This window comes from Strix uralensis, chromosome 2 (assembly GCF_047716275.1).
Source record: "Strix uralensis isolate ZFMK-TIS-50842 chromosome 2, bStrUra1, whole genome shotgun sequence".
In the NCBI taxonomy this organism is placed as follows: Eukaryota; Metazoa; Chordata; class Aves; order Strigiformes; family Strigidae; genus Strix; species Strix uralensis.
This window is the reverse complement of record NC_133973.1, coordinates 114,651,319-114,669,504: the sequence shown is the minus strand read 5'-3', so window position 1 is coordinate 114,669,504 and position 18,186 is coordinate 114,651,319. Positions and strand designations below refer to the sequence as shown.

The following is an 18,186-nucleotide window of genomic DNA, read 5'->3' as shown; positions in this document are numbered from 1 at the left end:
TTGGTATTACCTCATAGCAACTTTGCTCAGGCAGGAACAGTGACCTAAAATACACAGTGAAGGAGAATGAAGCTCTTACTCTCTGACTCCAGGACACCTGTTTTATCCTACTATACCCAGAACCCAATAATTTCTGAAAAATACATGTCAATTAATCTTTCCACAATTACTCCAACAGCTTGGAAAGTTTTTGGTAGTATCAAACTGCATTTTGCCCTGACACTATCATATAACTTTTTAATGAAAAATTGTGCATCCTATCTGAGTTTTACTGCTCCAGCCCACTATGATGTGACTATTACTTCTATTACACTGAGGATGGTGCAAACAGTTACACTAAAGCAGTATGACTGCAGTTACTGACCAGAGTGCTTACAGATTATGCCTTTTCTTGTGTATTAAATGGCCCTAGAGAACATTCCTCGGCACTGAAATTCAGTGATTTAAACTCTTAGCTTTTCCCCAGCATTGTCTTGGTTTTGACCAACTTGCACTGTCCCAAATACTCCTTTAGCATGAGCCAAGGATTACTTCCACCAGTCAACTTCCATGCAACCAATGTCTTTTGGAGGGCAAGGGAGATAAATGTTATGAACACAGGCCTTAGTGCCAGAGAGCAGTTATTGGTATGTTTACTTGACTAAGGCAGAGAAAGCCATAGTGTCTAGGAAAAAGCAAGACTGACTTTGCAACAGAACAGAATATTTTAGAGACAACATGTCTCTGCATAAATCTTTCAGTTTATAAATTAGTCATAAGGATAAGATAACATCTCTTTAAACAGTTTGTGAGCCCTCCAGTGGTGCAGTCTGTGTTCTGCATTGTGGATGCCAGCCAAAACCCACCAGAGAAGCAGCGTGTACAAAACTAAGCCTGGCATGTTGTTGTTTATTGAGCAATTATGGCTGTCTGAGATCAGTCTGTGCTGCATGGTTTGTCTATACGGCTATTACTGCAAAAGGAGCAAGAGAAAAAGTTTTCCCAGCCTTGTATTGTCTGGCTTCACAACAGAGAGTTTCAGGCCCTGGATTTGCAATCACATTATATACAGAAAGTCTGAATCCAGTTGCCATGATCAGACAGAACAGGGCAAATCCTTCCTGGCATGCTCAGCATCTTGAGCATCATCTGTCCACAAACCACATTTACCACCAATGCTTTGATCCCTTATTCCTCCTTTCTGTACCCATCATCTCAGCTGAAGCACGACGTTACAGGCTCATCTCAAAGCCAGGGGCTAGGGAAGTAAATCCCATATTGCTGCTGCTTCTGCTGGAAAATAAAGGAGGCATAAAGCAGAAATCCTGAGAGATGGAAGAGGAATTTACAGGTTTGTTCGTGGTGGAAACTGATGAGGAACAGACTGGGGGGAAAAGAGAATGCAAAGCAACTGGCATGAGTGTTGTGCTTGGAGACAGTGTGGGCTGGTCTTTCCCCTGGAGGGTCTGCTTGAATTTCTCTTGTCTCAAAGTAGCTTAGATAGAGGATTCCCACTGCTCCAACTGATGGCAAAGAAGGAAGAGGATGTTTCAGAAAATGGTTGGCAACTTGACTCTTGCCTGACTCCTAGAAGGACTCTTCAGACACTGGCATAAACACTCCATTCAGAGACTGCTGTCCTAACTTCTTGAAACAGCCCATACATTTAAAAAGCAAAATACTGCCCTTTCAACATTAAGCAGGTTAGTGCAAGTCTCCACATACTGTTGATTCCCTCCTAGTTATGCTTTTAAGAAGATGTATTTGTTTAAAAAAAAAAAGAAAATAAACTAAAATATGCTCTCCTCACCCCCTTGGATTTATCTTTGGCTAAAGGAACGCTATTTAGGAAGACCCATATTGAAACACTGACAGCATAGCATTGGATTGGTCTGCTTATGCCAAAGACATATGATCTGCATACCTCACATGTTGGCAAGGAGCATCAGTGCAAAACATCTGGACAACATGCCTCACCTTCAGGACTGCCACAGAAGAAACATCAAAATACCTTCAATAGCAGGACATGAATATGCACAGGAGAGCACCCTCTTCTCCCCTGGGGTCAGACAAGCAAGTCACTGCTGTTTAGCAAGCAGAGCTGCAGTTTCCCTCTGCATCCTGTGTTGTCCTTGCTCGCTGACTTGCAAGGAGATCACACTACAGACAGCTATGCCAGGGGCACCCCCTGCCCTCCTCCCCAGGGCCACAGGTGGAGTGAGGCAGCGCTCGGTTCACACCTCCCTCACACACGGAGGGAGGGGATCGATTTCAGGAGCCAGAGGGAGACGCAGCTCGGCAGAGGCAGATGCCAAGTTCTGCTGGTTTTAATCTCACCAAGGGTTTGGCTCAGCTGGCACCTCCCAGCAATCTGTTTAAAAGTGTTGACAGCGATTCTAGTAGCACTCGGGAAGGCCCCAGAAGTTACAATGTGCTGAAAGAAAGGCAAGCTACATTCCCACTGCTATCTTTAGCCTGGCTTCCTAGGAAGATCAGACTGTCTGTCCATCCATCTGTCTGCCAGCCTGTCCATCTGTCTGCCAGTATCCTCTCCTCCCCTACGTGCTCAGTAATTTTTGAACCCATTGCCCAGTTTCAACCAAAATTGACAGACAGCTCAAAGCTCATAAGATCTCATGCATTTCATGAAAACCAGCTGTTGGGTAGAGGAGGAAGATCAAAATGAGCATTGTTGTAGTGAGCTAAACAGCTTTCTCTTCTGCTTTGGGTTCCAGATGGCCAATCAGCACAGACGTACTGGCCAGAGAGCTGGCATTTGTAGGGACCGAGAACAGACATACACGTGCTTCCTCCTTTCATCAGTAATGAGGGGACATGGAAGAGAGCTAGAAGCTTAGAGCTTGGCATAGAAGACAGAGAGATGGACCCATCCTATTTTGCATGGTCACACCTTATCAGTCATGTCCAAGACGTCCAAGTCTCTTCTGACTATCTAGCACTCCACCTTTATGTTGGACAGTCACAGTTTTTAATAATACTCACAGTCAGAACATGTCAGGTTAACCCACCACTGACAGCCAAAACAGAGATGGACAAGGCTGAGCTTATGTCTGGTCTTGCAGAATCCTGTTACAGGGCCATTACTTTCCATTTTCCCTGAAATCAAGTGGCTTTGTGACCCACAAGGGACGGGACCACTAAAAACTTGTGTCAATAAGGTATTTATGCAGTGGAAAACAAGTCCATATACACATACATATAAGCATACAAATGAAAAACCACAAATTCATGCATTGCTATTCTTTATACACAGTTCCTGGAGACATGCGCTGTGACATGGACCCAGCTTTCATGGTACCTGTTATTGTCAGTGGAATCCCAACATTTGCTAGCAGCAGAGGGATGGGGCAGTCAGGGACCTTCTGTTCCATTCCAGGTTCTCAAGAATGTGGCTCTAGTAGGCTATTTCCCAAAATCAAGGGGGTTTTGTCCCACTCCCTCCAACTTTTCTCTGTACTCAGCTGTCTTCCTGTCTACTAGCTCCTTCCCTTGAATTTATCATCCTTTCTTCTTGGCCAACACTTTATACTCTCTGTCACCTGAACTCATCTTCTTAGCTCTCTTCTGTGCATTCTCCATGCCCAGGATCTTTGTCCACCTCTCCTGCAGCTCCCTGTCCCTTGTACCCAGTAGAAGGAGTAGTGACTCCTTCTTTCAAGCTGTTGATAAACCAGTGTGTGCCTGCACAAACAGGAGAGACCAGGTGCCCGATATGTACGGACTGATACCAATAAATACACCAGTTCTTTGTACCTCATTCTTGCAGGTCCTTCACAGATTGACATTTTAATAAACACTGATTGTGCTAAGAATAATAATAATGAGCATTAGTCCTGAGTTATATATAGCAGTTAGCTTTAGCTGGGAACACTGAGGAGTGATGGTTTTTAGCAGCTGAATGACAGGAGAGTGTCTGTGACCTGTTTACATGATAAGACTAAGAATAGCCCAACTTTGTAGGAAGTCACTGAAATGTCCAACAAAATGAGAATGAAAACTTTGGGTGGGGGAATCAAATCACTTCAAGAGTTGTTTTATGATTAAGTATCATAGCTTAGTTCTTCCATTATACCACTCAAGTTTCTCACTGTCTGTTTAGAGAGGCTTCAACGGAAATGTTACTAAAACACTGTTGTTATCACGGTTTCTCTGTCACCAGAAGAATAATGTAGCACAGGCTTCCTGCATTACTTTCACCATACAGACACAGGGTTTGAGGTGTTTCTAACTTTAAAAATATACTTGTGGCTACTTGATAACCACAGACAAACAAACAACCAATCAACCTACCACAGCGAAAAGCCAAACTGGAGGGACTCAGATGTTGCACATACAGGAAACGGGTGGAACTGGCACAATGTCTTTAAGTAAGGTGAAAACAGCTACCTTGATTGCTAAAAGAAACCTTTTGACCATTCCTTGTTCATCTCTTCCCTTGATTACAATAATCTCATCCTGTGGTCACCCCCATTTCTCCTTTCATGCTAACCCAAATGTGCAACATTTTGAGTTTCTTCATCCATTTCCTACAGCTTTGTCTCCTATGTCTTTGTTGTTTCCATTGAGCTTTGAGATTGTTTTTACCATGCTTGCTATGCTTGGATGTGGAAGTGGGGTAGACACTCTGTTTAGATATTAGGGCTCCGTCGATGTGGAAGTGCCTCAGATTGCTGTTCATAGCAGTTTGCAGTAGCAGGACTGCCCACAGTAGCAGTCCATCAGAGACAGGCACTTGTGATGACGTGCTTCATTCAGTGAGCTCAGTGCTATCCATAGTCTTACAATATCCCAGCAGATGAGGAAGGGTTTTCTTTGAACTGTGTCCCTTTGAGTTTGCTCTGGAAGACCAAGAATGACTCCTGTACTGCAAAGAGTGAAAAGCTATAGACTGCCATGGGGAAAAAAAAAAAAATCCTGGATGCTCTAGAGCAGCTGTGTGTGCACAAGCATTTTCTACTTACAATACCAATCCAGCTGTGCTTGAAACACTAAGGAAGAGCAGCAGAAGTGAAGAAACCTTAGAAAAGCTGTGAAAAAGCTGAGCAAAGAGATTGTTTCACTAACCTCCCCTTCCCTATAGGGACCAGGAGGAATAAAGCAATGCAAGGTAGACGTTTCTTAGTTGAACTAAGCAGCATGAAGACAAGGAATACCAAGAAGAACCACTAAGTTTCACTGCAAAACTTTCTGTGTAACACATGCAGAGACCATTCCTTGGTTCATTTCTAGGCACATTTTTAAAAAAGGGCTGCTTGCCAAACACTTCAAACAAAACCTGCAGTTCTGCTGCAAGGACCCATTATTAGCATCTTCCTCCAGGGAGGAATTTATTTGCTGTTGACTGGAAGTTGCTTTGACATTCCAGCCACTCCTCTTCCGCTGTCTCCAAAATGCATGGCACAAGGAGAATGAGATCTGGTCATTAGACCGCTCCTTCTGCACCCTGTGAGCAGGTAGGATTTCATCCATAGCATGGCTAGATGCCTTCTGGAAAATAACTGGTTCTTAGCATCTTTTGTTCATCATTCCCCCTTTGGAATAGACTGTGTCTTCCTGTGCCTGAAATGATTTCCCTTTCCTCCTTCAAATTCCTCTGTATGTCTCATTTTTCATGTGCTTTCCTATGACCGTCTCCTCTAGGAAGCTCTTTGCTCCCATCTTTGCCTTGATCTTTAAGCATGTAGAGCTGGCCAGCTAAATAGAGCAAATGCCTCACTTGGATCCAGCCTGTTCCCATGCGCTGGAATGGTGCCATGAACACCTGTGGTACTTTCTAAAGAGTACAACAGCAAGAGAAAATGAAGTCCCAGGCCTGATTCTTGGCTGCATGCAAAGTCCCATGTATTCTGCAGTGTGTGAAAGGGCCCTAACATGAGAATAATTACAGTTTACACTCATTTTCATATGCAGAAGACTGAAGGCAGCCATCAAGGAAAGGACACCTATATCCCCAGTGCCCTTAGAATTATAAAAAGCTTTTCAGTGTCTTTGACAGGCCTAGAATAAGGTAGGCTTTAAAATTTACAATCTCTTCAGCCATTACTGCCACAAACCAAACTAGCCTTTGAAACCAGATGCTGTGACAGTGGCATGGCATTATGCATCTTCACCTGAGCTCCTCTATAACACAGGCTACCCAAACACACCGAATCAGTTTCATGTCTAACCCACGGAAGTGCAGTTGATCTAGGGCATCCTTTAGTAAAACATCTTGATTTGAAGGTTTTAACTGATGGACAATCCTCCATGGCCCTTGGCAAGACAATCTCATTGGCTTTCTCTCCCACATCAGACACCAACAGACTACAAGCCTACTCGTCCTTCAGAAGTGCCTGCATCTCCCCATGGCCCATAAAAGGATGTTTGACTTAGACTAGACACTTAACATTTAGATGGTTAATGCTACTGGGATGAATCCCACCATGCTGTCTCTGACTGAGATCTCCCTTAAACTTCACTTCTGTAATCTGCATTCATTTGGCCCTTTAAATTTTTTTATTGCAGGAAAAGATCTGGTCATCTAATAATCTAGGACCACATCTGTGAATAAACTCTCTACTGAGAGTAAATTGTTTAATTCTCATAGGAAAAACAACAGAACATTGTGCAAGGTAACAAAATGAAGCAAAGATGGCCTGGAACCCTGCCCCTGTGCTCCTGAGGTGCCCCAAGATATTACAGACCAGCTCTAAGAGACCAGATATGGTGAATCCCACTGATACATTCTCTTGGCATGTCACTTACCTTAACATGACTGCATGCAAAAATAACTACATCTCTGCATCTCCGCAGATATATACCAAGAATGACAGTTATTTGCATGTATGCAGCTCTTCAAATCTAAATGATATAGAAATACTGGCTTCTTCACTCTTACCTCAATATCATCTTACAGGGTCTTTTCAACACATACTGCCACACAGAAAGGCTATCTGCTCCTAGGAATCATACCTTATTTTTGCCCTCTATTACAGCCGTTCGCTCAGTGATGCTCTGGATCCTGTTTCCTATGTTGCTGTCAGCTTTCAGGACGAAAGATCCTTCAGTATAAGAGCAAAATCCATGCCTGAAGACCACAAAAATTGAAATTTTATTGATTTGGTGATAGTCTGAAACATTCAACATGTAAGATAAAACAAATCTGGCAACAGTGATCGGTCAGGGAAACTGCAGGCGCTGTGATGACTGGACAAATATAGTTACTTTTCATAGATCTTGAGGTTTGGAGCCTGATGACTGGATCCACTTTCACAGCCCCTTCTTGAATATTAACTCTCTGGAGTCAGTGTTAACATTTAACCCACTGTGGACTGGGAGGTCAGAATTTACAGTCTGAGCCTACTTATAGGGCTGTGCAAGACCAACATCCCATTTCCGGTGTCTTGCTTTCAGCCACTGTCATGGTTCAGGCTTGGCTTCAAACATGAGTTCAAATTATTTTCAGCCTTAAATAATTTAAGACAAGTTGTATTTGTGTCAAGATCCATTCCATAATGCATTGGATGCTGTTTTACTATGAGCAGGTTCTTTTTGTTATCATGAAAAATGATGCAAGTTCTCATTTCTGAATGTTTTCTTTAGTTCAGATTACAAAATGGCAAAATTTCAGTAATAGGGTTCAATGATTACAAGACACACAGTAAAAATAGCCATAATCCTGCAAATTAGCAAAACAAAGTTAAACAAAGCTATATCTAATTGCCAAAGGGATTTAAATGTTCATTTAATCTGAAAAAAATTCAAAGTCATCTTAATTAATGGAAATCTTAGGGAAAATTGTTTTTGCCTTATGCAACAAATTGGCTTGTAATCAGAACATTCAGGTGTGGTCATGGTAGAGCTAATTTGTTTCCCAAAGCCTAATTTGGTACACATGGAAATAAACACATTGGAATGCTTCTTAAATGCTGTCTGTCCCTGTTCTTCTTTGAGGATATCTAGTTTTGCGTTTCATCCAAAATTTAGTTGTTGCTTGTTCCATTCCAGCTTCATCAGTAGAGCTTAACCCTTCAGCAGGGTCAAGCTCTTTCAAATACGATATATTCCTTTGATCTTCCATGGATTTGAAAGATAATAACTGTAGTATCTGTAATCAAATAGTTCTGATGTGTATATCAGTTGTTTGGAAAAATGACCTTTAAAGCCCAGTGACTGAATAATGACATGTGATGCAATTCTGTCCAAAGAATTAGGTTCATTTCCCTTCAGCTAATTGTGCAGTTTGCTTAACTTTGTGTTGTTTATAATATCAATGGTACACTAACTTTACATGCTTGTTTTTAATTGTGCAGCTTTGCGTCAAACTGGCCAGCGTCTTAGCAGATATTACAGCCTAAAGAAATGATGATATGTAAACTAACGTGGGCTGCAATCATTAGCACAGATACATGATTGTCTGCCCAAATTTCTTAATGTGCATTGAGAGACTCAGTGAGCTGAAAAAGCCAAAAACCAGGAGCAGGCCATGGTCATTCATGCATGGAGAGAGGACAGGGAGCAATAGCATGGCAAGAAAGCCCTATCTACACAGCCATTTCTTCCAGACAGGTTTAAAGTCAACTTCTAATACATGACTGTTGAGGCCAGGGCGGATGAAAGACAGCTGCATTAAGAAGTTGATACATTCAGATGGGAAAAAATGGTTTAAAATTATTCAGAAAGGTAGATGCCATTTACTTTCCACATTTAATGCTTGAAGAAGTCTGGTTCTGTAACAAGGCTAGAACACAGAAGACATGATAATGTTGGTAAGCTGATAACATTTCCATTCCATAGCAGATATCAGAACTTATTTCATGATACCAGTACTGTAGGCACCCAAACAGGCAGTATCAAAGGCACATCCTTGTGACTGGATATTTGGGCAATCTCTGTATAGGAAGAGAGAGACCCCAAAATCTCATTTCACCATACAAAAAAGTAATTTTTAAAGTTTTTTTCCTTTCCCCACAGAACGAATTTATGTTTGTTACAATGCTGAAAATTTGTGCTCTTTCTATAGAAGTCCTTAGAGAGACACATATTTTGGTAAAGGACAGAAAGAAGGTATAATTCATATTCAGAAACTACTTGTGCATCTTTGAAAGGCCTCTCCAACCTCCTTTCTTGCAGTTCTGGAGCCTCCAGGCTCAGTTATTATACTCTTCCTCATAGTTCCTTGAAAAAGACTGTATATATTTAGGTTGCAATGTCTTAGGGATGAAGACAGTGTTATGTGTTTGTTGATGCTTAGCACAATGAGGTGTTGGTTACTCATTAATACCATAACAAAAACCACCATCATAATTACAATAACATCACAATAACAAGAAAAATATATGTAAAACACTAGATGAAATATTAGCCCTGGAGGCACATATGTGAATTCTACTGACCTCACATATCATACTATCTCCAAACTGCCGATTACAATGTTAGTGCAATTATAGTAGAAAATTGAATACATTTAATAGTTGTTGTCCATGGTTTTAATAAAAAAGGAGTCACAATCAAGCTGAGAATACATTATCCAACAGCCCACAGTACGCAGTGGGAGATGTGAGTGCCGTTGTATGCGCCGCTTCGGCTCCACGGTCTGCAGGATCAGCAAATGTTTACAAATCAGCTGCAGCGCGGCTGCCAGGCAAAGTCTAGGACAAGACTCAGACTCATCCCTTTGGGTGCAGAACCAGATGCTTTCTCTCCTCAGCTGCCAAGTGCTCTCACTTTAACCTCAAATACACTAACACAGCTTAGGGACAGGACATGAGACACCTCCAGTCTCCTGAGCTGGCTTTTCAGGCTGGTACTCAGTCACCCTGCCTCTTGCTGCTGCCAGTGGTGCCATATGAAGCCACTGCTTAAGCCAGCAACATCAGGCAGAGATGGGGAAGGAACAAATGGGAGTAATTAGGAGTGCTGCCTCCTAACCTGACCAGCTTCTAACAACAGGCATTTTGTAACAGAAAAAGGCTCTGGCGAACTTAGATATAGTCATCAAACCAAATGTTTGTGTTAAGTACAGATGCTTGGAAAGAAAGAGAGAAAAATGAAAATATAAAAATTTACTCTGGCTGGGACCAAAATACACAATCATCTTCCCATTAATTCAATTCATGTTTCATTGCGTGTGTCCTCGGATAACATCAGCTATGAATTTTTCTGCTTTGTAAAGAAATTACAAGTTATTTCAAACTATCCACTCAGTAAAATAGCAAGGGTATCCTATTTGTAGCAAGAACTGCCAGTGTTTGCAGGGAAATCCCACTGAATTTTGGATATCTGAATCTTACTCCAGATATCTCTGGAGCACATGAATTCCTGAAATGTTTTGTTGTGGGATGAGCCTCGCTGCTTTGCATCTTCAGGAAAGCTTACAGCAGGGTTACTGCCAGGTTAATGAAAAAGCACACAGTGTGCACAGAGATTGATAAACAAGCTGGTATCTGCCAGCACATTTCTAAGCATTTCTTACACCTGTTTCCCTGCAGATCCTTTCACGTCCCTACTTTGCGGGTGCGACTATGCATGTGTAGAGATCCTATATAATAAATGCTAAGGGGGGGGGGGGATGTGTGTGCATGTACAAATGTATGTTTGTAAACATTATGCAACCTCAGAGCAAGGTAACTGGACTCTGCTGTCTTAGTTGAACACTGAGAGAAGCAGAGTAATCAGGTTTCTCACCCCCTAAGTAGTTTTTGCCATGTGCCTGCGTGCGTGCTCGCATGTGCGTTTGCCTGTGCGCGCACACACACACACACCCGCACACACAGGCACGCTTCATCCTTTGTGTCGAGAGCCTGAGAAATAGGCTATTCCTTTGTAAACACAGAAGCTGTTAATTCTCCTGCGAGTTTTGAGAGCAGCCCAGTGCAGGGGGAAGGAGGGGTAAGAGTGGCTCTGCTGGCACTGTGGGCCAGGGGAAGCCGGCAGCACGTGCTGCCTGCCTGACTGCGTGCAGCACGGGGCAAGCTCTGCTGGCAGACCGGCTCACCACCCTTAGCTTTGGGAATTTACACTTATTTGGAAGGGCTGGGGACAGTTTATGCAACCAGAAGTAAGTTTAGCTTTATAAAAGGTCTGTGATGCGCAGAGCTGGCATCGGCGGGGGCCCTAGAAAAGTGGCCTGGGGGAGGGGAGCCAGCCTGCTTCTCAAGAATACATCAAGCCCTTGAGGAAGCAGAGTGTGCCATGTTTGAAGATGCAAAGATAATCACAGTGCTGGGAACCGTCTTGTGTAGCAGAGGAAGCCAAACAACAAGAGGAAAGCAGCATATGCTCCTGATTTCGCACAGGAAGCTAGCAGCACCTCCTGCCAAAGTGAGATAAGAAAACTCCCATGGCCTATTCTGGACAAGGCCGTGGTTATCAACCTTAGCTTCACACTGTCCTCGCTCTGCTCCACAGCCCGCTCCCTTTCCTAATGAGTTTCAGAGCCCTCACCTCTATTAGCATACAGCATGCCAAGCACAATAGCGTGGTATATTTATAACTATTGATGGGGAAAAGTTTCCAGGGTAAGAGTGTACTTCATGTCATCTTGATGTATTTCATTGAAATCACATTACAAACCAGCTCCAAGCTAAAGTCCTGCCTACTGGTCTCAAAAGAAAAGCTGTTTTGTTGTCACTCCAGTGATTTATAGTGGAGCATAGGAGCTGAGGTAAGGGATTTGTCTAATTACTCACAGGATGGATTTGACCCTCTGTATGACAGACAGTCCTAAATGAAAGTCCTAGACCCAGCTTGGCCAGACACATCTTATTCCCCATCCTGGTGACAGTTCTGCAATTTAAAGTAGTACAGTGACAAATACCAGCAGAAGAGCCTTGATCCCCATATTAGTTGGAAAAATACTCATCTTCCATCTCCTCATCTCAGCTCCTCCCTCCCAAACCCTCCTGTGTGATGCCAGAGGACATTGCAGTCTTTCCCTCCTGTAATGTCTCATTCAATTCTCTAAGCATTCCTCTTGGCAAAGTCACTGGCAGCCTCAATCACACTCTTATTTAATAATATCTAATATATATATTTTTATATATTTAATAATATCTAATATTTGGCAATTGCACCAGTACTAGGAGCAAGAGTAAACCATCCTGTCCTGATGGTGATCAATTTTGAGAGAGATTAATGGCAGGCACAATATTTTTCTCAACATCTATCCTTTTTTTAGGACAGCAATCAATTCCTAGCAGCATCCGGGCAATGTTATTACAAATTCAAGTTGGGCTGACTCATCTCTTTCAAGACGCGATGGTGACAACACTAACTTTAAGACAGGAACTCTGGAAATTCTTGGAATTATAAAGAATATATATGAACTATTTTCCACTTGGACATTATAAAAAAAATCTCAGTGACATGGGCCTCGCCTGCTCCGTGCCTGGGCATCCTGTGCCGTGCAACTGGTAGCATGGGGCTGGCGTAGCCACGTGTCCTGGGGAATATTGAGTCGATCTGAGCCAGGAAACAGAGAGGGGAAAATAGTAGCAGGGAGCATGTACAGGTTGTGAAACGTGCTTTATAGGGGTGGAGGGGGAGAACGTGTGCTGGCTCCCCGCCAGCATGCTCCACAAGCTTTGACTCTGGATGCGATTCTATGATTCTAATGAGCTATGGTTCAAGCATTCCTGCTCTAGGTCAAAAATAATGAGAGGCTGAAATGTCAGCCCCACTGCATTTGGTGGCAAAGCTGCAGCCAGCTGGGAGTTCATCCCAAGCACCTTCCCTGACAAGTGGGTTAGTGGGGTTAGGAGGAAATATTCTACAAATAGTAGGAGCTGTATAGAGTTTACATCATATATTGTAGTTTGTTTATTTATATTTATTTAGGAGCTTAGAAAGGAATGCCAAACAAGAAGTCCTGGTGAAAGTGGTGCAGGTTCCTCCTCTGCATCTCTTATTCTCCTTTCTGCTCTCAGTGGCACTGATTGCTACTACTTCCCACTGCAGTGTCACTGCAGAGCAGATGGGACATCATCAGCCCATCTCACTTCAGACATGCTCATGGCCCTCAGAGAGCAGCAACTCTTGATTGCCACTGCTGAACCTCTGTCTCCAATGCAGGAGCAACATGTGACCAAGGACACTATTAGCTGTGCTGAGAAATTATTCACTGATGAGCTGCACAGTGCCTGCAGGATTTCTCAGTGTCCTCCATGCATTAGGCTGGGTTGGGGCCCTGGTGCACTGCTCAGTTGCCAGAGTGAGGATTGAGTTATTTTCTGTTTTGTAGGATGTTCTGTGTGCCTACTAAGGGGGATACTTAGAAAGAAAGCATATTCTCTAGGGGAGATCCCCAATGCCCTGAATGCCACCTCCTCCTGGTGAGGATCTTCGAAAACAGTACGGTATATGGCATTCATAGCTTTGTTGCATATTGCCATGGCTCTATGGAAAAATAGTGTTTGACAACTGCACATTACCTTTCTTGCTATTATCTACACGTGACAATAAATGGATAGTGTTTCCCTTTCATAGACATCCTTTCCAAACATTATGGCTTGCCCTGAACTCTTCCAGTATGCTACCACAGAAAGCTGATTGATCTGAACTATCTCAACAGAAGCACTAAGATCAACAGCAGTCTTACCTATCCCACCTTTCAACCTTTCATCAGCCCATGCTCACATTTCCACACCAAAAAAATCACTTCTACATCTGTACACTGAGCACCCTACAATATCAGCTATTCACAGCGAAAAGACAAATGCCTGAGGCTGAGGGTCACCAAACACCACATTTTGCATCCAACTTCTTTGCCAGTATTTGAGATCCCTGACCATTAGGGAACATAACAGCATTTGAAAATAATTTTTCAGCTGTTTGCAAATCCTGAGGTGATCTGAAATTTTCTCACCTTGAGTTTCTTATCAGATAATTATATTTTGCTTCTTGACCCTCCATTTCCTGCTTCACACTACTTAGCATTCTTCTGGACACCAAATACCATCATATTTCAGCTAATCCTTCCTTCCTTCCTTCTTGTTCATCTCCTTTCCCTCCTTTGCTAGACTAATCACTCATCTCCCATGCAGTCACTGTGACTCAGCCTCCACCTTCTCTGTCTGAAAGAGACAACTATGTCCTCCACAGAGGAGCTAGATGTTGGTTGGAACTACAAAATTATCACTCAAAGCATAAGGTTTCCACAAGCACCTAGAATTTCTTTCAGGGGAAAAAAGTGTTTGATTTTAATAGTCTGTAGTACTGAAAGGAAGAGGTGTTTTCTGGTTTCGTTGAGCAGTCAGAAACCTAAAGAGAAAGACCATGAAGCCTCTACATACAATGTTCACTCTTGAACTTTGTTTCTTCTATTTACAACCTATGTTTCCTATGCATAAAATCCAAGATATTGTTCAGACCCTTTTGGCATAAGTTATTGCCCATGCACAAGTCACTCCTAACAGCTAACCTGACTTCTAGATGTAACCTCACATCTGTAGCTTTCTAAGATCCAGGTATCCCAAACACCTTCCTTCTCATAATGTCAAAATTCTCTTCCTTTCCTTTGCTGTCCTGACTGGATCCTCTTGGCTCTAGAAAAGAGTAACTCTTTACTAATCTATTTACACAGTCCTTAATACTCTCTGTCTTGCTGACAAGCTGGAAGCATAACTAACACTCTTTCCATTTCCCAGTGACCAGCAGAGGAGGTGAAAGACCTATTGCTGTACTGAGGTTCTCTTTTTCAGGATGATTTGTTTTCAGCATCACTGAAAGTAAGCATCTAAGAGCAACTCTGGGCTGACTGGAGTGCGGGACTGGAAGTGCAGGCAGAATACAAGGAAGGGATGAGAAAGAATGGAGGGAAACATTTTTAAGGAGAGAGGGGAGTTGATTAGAGGGAAAACAGGAAGAGAAAATACTGACAGACGTGGATATAAGACCAAGGATCCATCTACCCCATATCCTGTCTCAACAATGACCATAAGCAGATGGTTGGGGATGAGTAAGAGCAGGACTACCTTCAGATACTTCCTCCTAATACTCCCCCAGTCACCAATTATTATCAGCTCAGGAACTTCCCGCAGTGGAGGCCATTTCTACACTTGAGTGGATTTCTCTTCCAAGACTTTGTGCAAACTTTTCAAACCCTCAAAGTCCTCTGGCAAGGATTTTCACAGATCTGCTACCTGCTGCATGAAGAGCCATTTCCTTTTTCTGTTCCAAATTGCACTCCTCCTGGCTTCATTTAATGGCCCCTACTTCTTGAACTGGAAAAGACACACACAACTGATCCTCAGACATGTGTGTCCTTCACAAGTCTGTAGATCTCTATCGTGTAGCCTCTAGGTCACCTCTTTTTCGGTCTGCATAGCCTTGACCTCCCTTCTCACCCATCCCTCACACATTCCTCTCATTCCCTGAAATTTCTTTGATCCTTTTTGTTGCCCCTCCCGGTGTGCCTCCCAGTTTGGCTGCATTTGAGATGAAAGGATCAGAAATGTTCATAGTATAAAAGGTGTTGGTAATTTATGGATTTATGTGAAGCTATCATGGTGTTCTCTGTTTTGTTCTTTATTTTTTTCCTGGTAATTCCTAACACTTGATCTGCTTTTTGAGCTGCTCATGATTGTGATCACTTTCACAAACCGGTATATCACAACACTCAGATCCCTCTTTGTGGTGGTAATGATCAGCCAACAGCCTTTTTACACTTAAATTTTACATGTGAAAGTGGGATTGTTTTTACCTATGTACATCATGCACATTTATCTGCAGTGAATTTCGTCTGCCACTTCATCACTGAGATACCCAGATTCATACAGTTCTGCATTTCTTTGCAATTAGCCCTCATCCTTACAAATGTGAATAACTTAGTATCATCAGCAAACTCTGTCACCTCCTTACCACCTTTTCCAGGTTATATCTGTACATGTTGACAAGTACAGACCCCAGCACCAGCTCCTGAAAAACTTCACTGGTCACCTCCCTATGCTGCAAGAACTGGCTGTTCCCTCTTAACCTCTGTTTTCTGTTTTTTAACTGAATATTTTTTTTTTTTCTGAGCATGATCTTACCTCATATGCTGTGTCTGTTCAAAGTCTTCTGCAAAGGCTTTTTGAAAGGCATACACATAAAAGGAAAAAGGATACTAACTAAAGTTTGTATATTTTTATAAAAGGTGTACTTGATCCAGTAATAGTACTCCGTTCATAATCACTCCTAAGCACACACAGAGTTTGACCTGGTGCCTTCCTTTGGCCAAGAGCCCCTGCTAGCGCAGGAGCAGGTTTCTGGCTACAGGCTGGGACGTCCCACTGGCTCAGACACCGCCAGCACGCAGAGCCTCACTCACAACGTGCAGTCCCCACGTACAGCCTGTCACACGCTTTAGTTTCTATGGGCTGGGCCACAGTGAGTAAAAGATCAAGCAATAACGTCTCACCATCTGCATGACCCTTATGTGTTCTTCCTTAAGACTGGGTGTCAGACTGTCCCTAGTAAAGCCAAAAGGCCACCCTGTGAAGGCAACAAGAGGAGAAAATAAGAAACTGAGAAACAAAAATGAGGGACAGCAAGTGAAAAAAAAGTAGGCAAATAAGGATAAAAGTGTGATACTAAGCAGAGCACCCCTGACCTTCTGGATCTTATTGTAATCCTTATGTTTTAGGTTTGATCAATGACAAATTACAAAAATTACTTGGACAATATAATGCATTTTGGTTTACAACATTTCCTATTAAACTTGAAAAACTTTCATTTAAAGTGATTTGAAAACTAACAATATTGAAATTTGAAAGCTTAAGCTTTTGGTTCAGCTAAGACCCATAATGAAAGTATTTACAGCTTGCAGATTAAATTAATCAGTGTGTTACCCTGAGGACAGACTGGGGCAAACAGCGTATAGCATGTATTTGTCAAGCTTATTTATCCATACATATATGCCAGGTCTGATTCATATGGCATTTGTAAGTAAAATATTAAAAAAAATATTAAAAAATTCCAAAATACTGACTGAGGACAAGGATACAGCCCTACTAGCTGTTTTCAAAGGATAGAAAGTGTTCACAAGCAAGCATTGACTTTTGGCTCACAGTGGAAGTACAGAATGAGATGCTTCAGCACATTTGCTTGTTCAGGCTGAAGCAGATCAGATGCTATTTCACTCCTCTCTTTCTTTTGGCTTCAAATTCTTTGCAAGTCCACGCTACTCATGTCCATTCCTCTGCATTTTTTGAAAGATATATGAAAAACAGAGGGTCTGATTTTTATTTACACTAATCTATTTCCCCAGCCATGGCAAAATAAGGGAATAGCTATAGCATATTTTTTTGGTGTACCCATTTTAAGTTACTTTATATTACTAGATCCTTGTAAGAAAAGCTTCTTGTAGTAGATAGTGGAAGGCATGAACACGACCAGCCAGATCCTCAGCCAGTGTGAATTTAGAGCTGAGCATCTGGCCACATGTCAAATTAAACAAAGGCATTTTTGAACTACCTGTTTATTAATGGCATCTGACCTACTTTTACCAGCTCTACGGACTCAGACTTCCCCTTCCTGAAAATAGAAGGTGGCATGGGGAACAAAAACAGTCGCTGTAGACAAACTAATGGGCATCAATGTTTGCAGACATGCAACAATTAAATTTGGGTGGTTCAGTACATTTCTAATTAAGTACAATTAACATTTGTTCTTTACTTGTTCATTTTACATACCTCACTGATGTTCCAAATCTGGTTTCCCCTGATAATCTATCCAAGCACATCCTAATGATTCTGCCTTTCAATCCCTTATTAATACACTGCATAAACAATGCAGAAATGCAATTAGACTGCTATGCACACATGGCCTGCCTCCTCTTTCACTGAAGCTGGTGGGAGTCTGGCGATGAACTTTCATTGCGGTAGTTTCAGTCTTTCTATACCTCTGCAGAAGTTTCAAGGAAAACCTCTAGCTTTTGCCTCACAGAGATCCATGACACAGTCCTCTTCCTCCCTCTGTAGTGCTGGAGAGCTATTTCTATAGAAAATCATTCATGTGACCTTACCTTTACACTTCAGACAAGCCTCAGAGGGAGGTAATATTCCCTTCTTATCACCCTGTGTTAAATCAGTAGTGATTTCAGTGAGGACCCACACACACCAGAGTGCTACAAATGTTGTGGTTTCTTGAGGTTAGCTCTTTGGCAGCAGTACCAGCTTAGGCATTACTGCACAGCCCCTGGTTCCTGCTGCCTGCTTCTGTCCTCAACTT

General features: G+C 42.4%; 1 protein-coding gene across 3 annotated transcripts in view; it reads right to left on the bottom strand.

Moving 5' to 3' along the window:
- Nucleotides 1–18,186, bottom strand: part of FLT1 (fms related receptor tyrosine kinase 1) — a 115,440-nt gene that overhangs the window by 54,957 nt on the left and 42,297 nt on the right. For all 3 annotated transcript variants that reach the window (XM_074859898.1, XM_074859899.1, XM_074859900.1), the window contains exon 11: nt 6,952–7,066. In XM_074859898.1, coding sequence (XP_074715999.1) covers nt 6,952–7,066 — 115 coding nt within the window. The remainder of the gene's footprint in view (nt 1–6,951; nt 7,067–18,186) is intronic.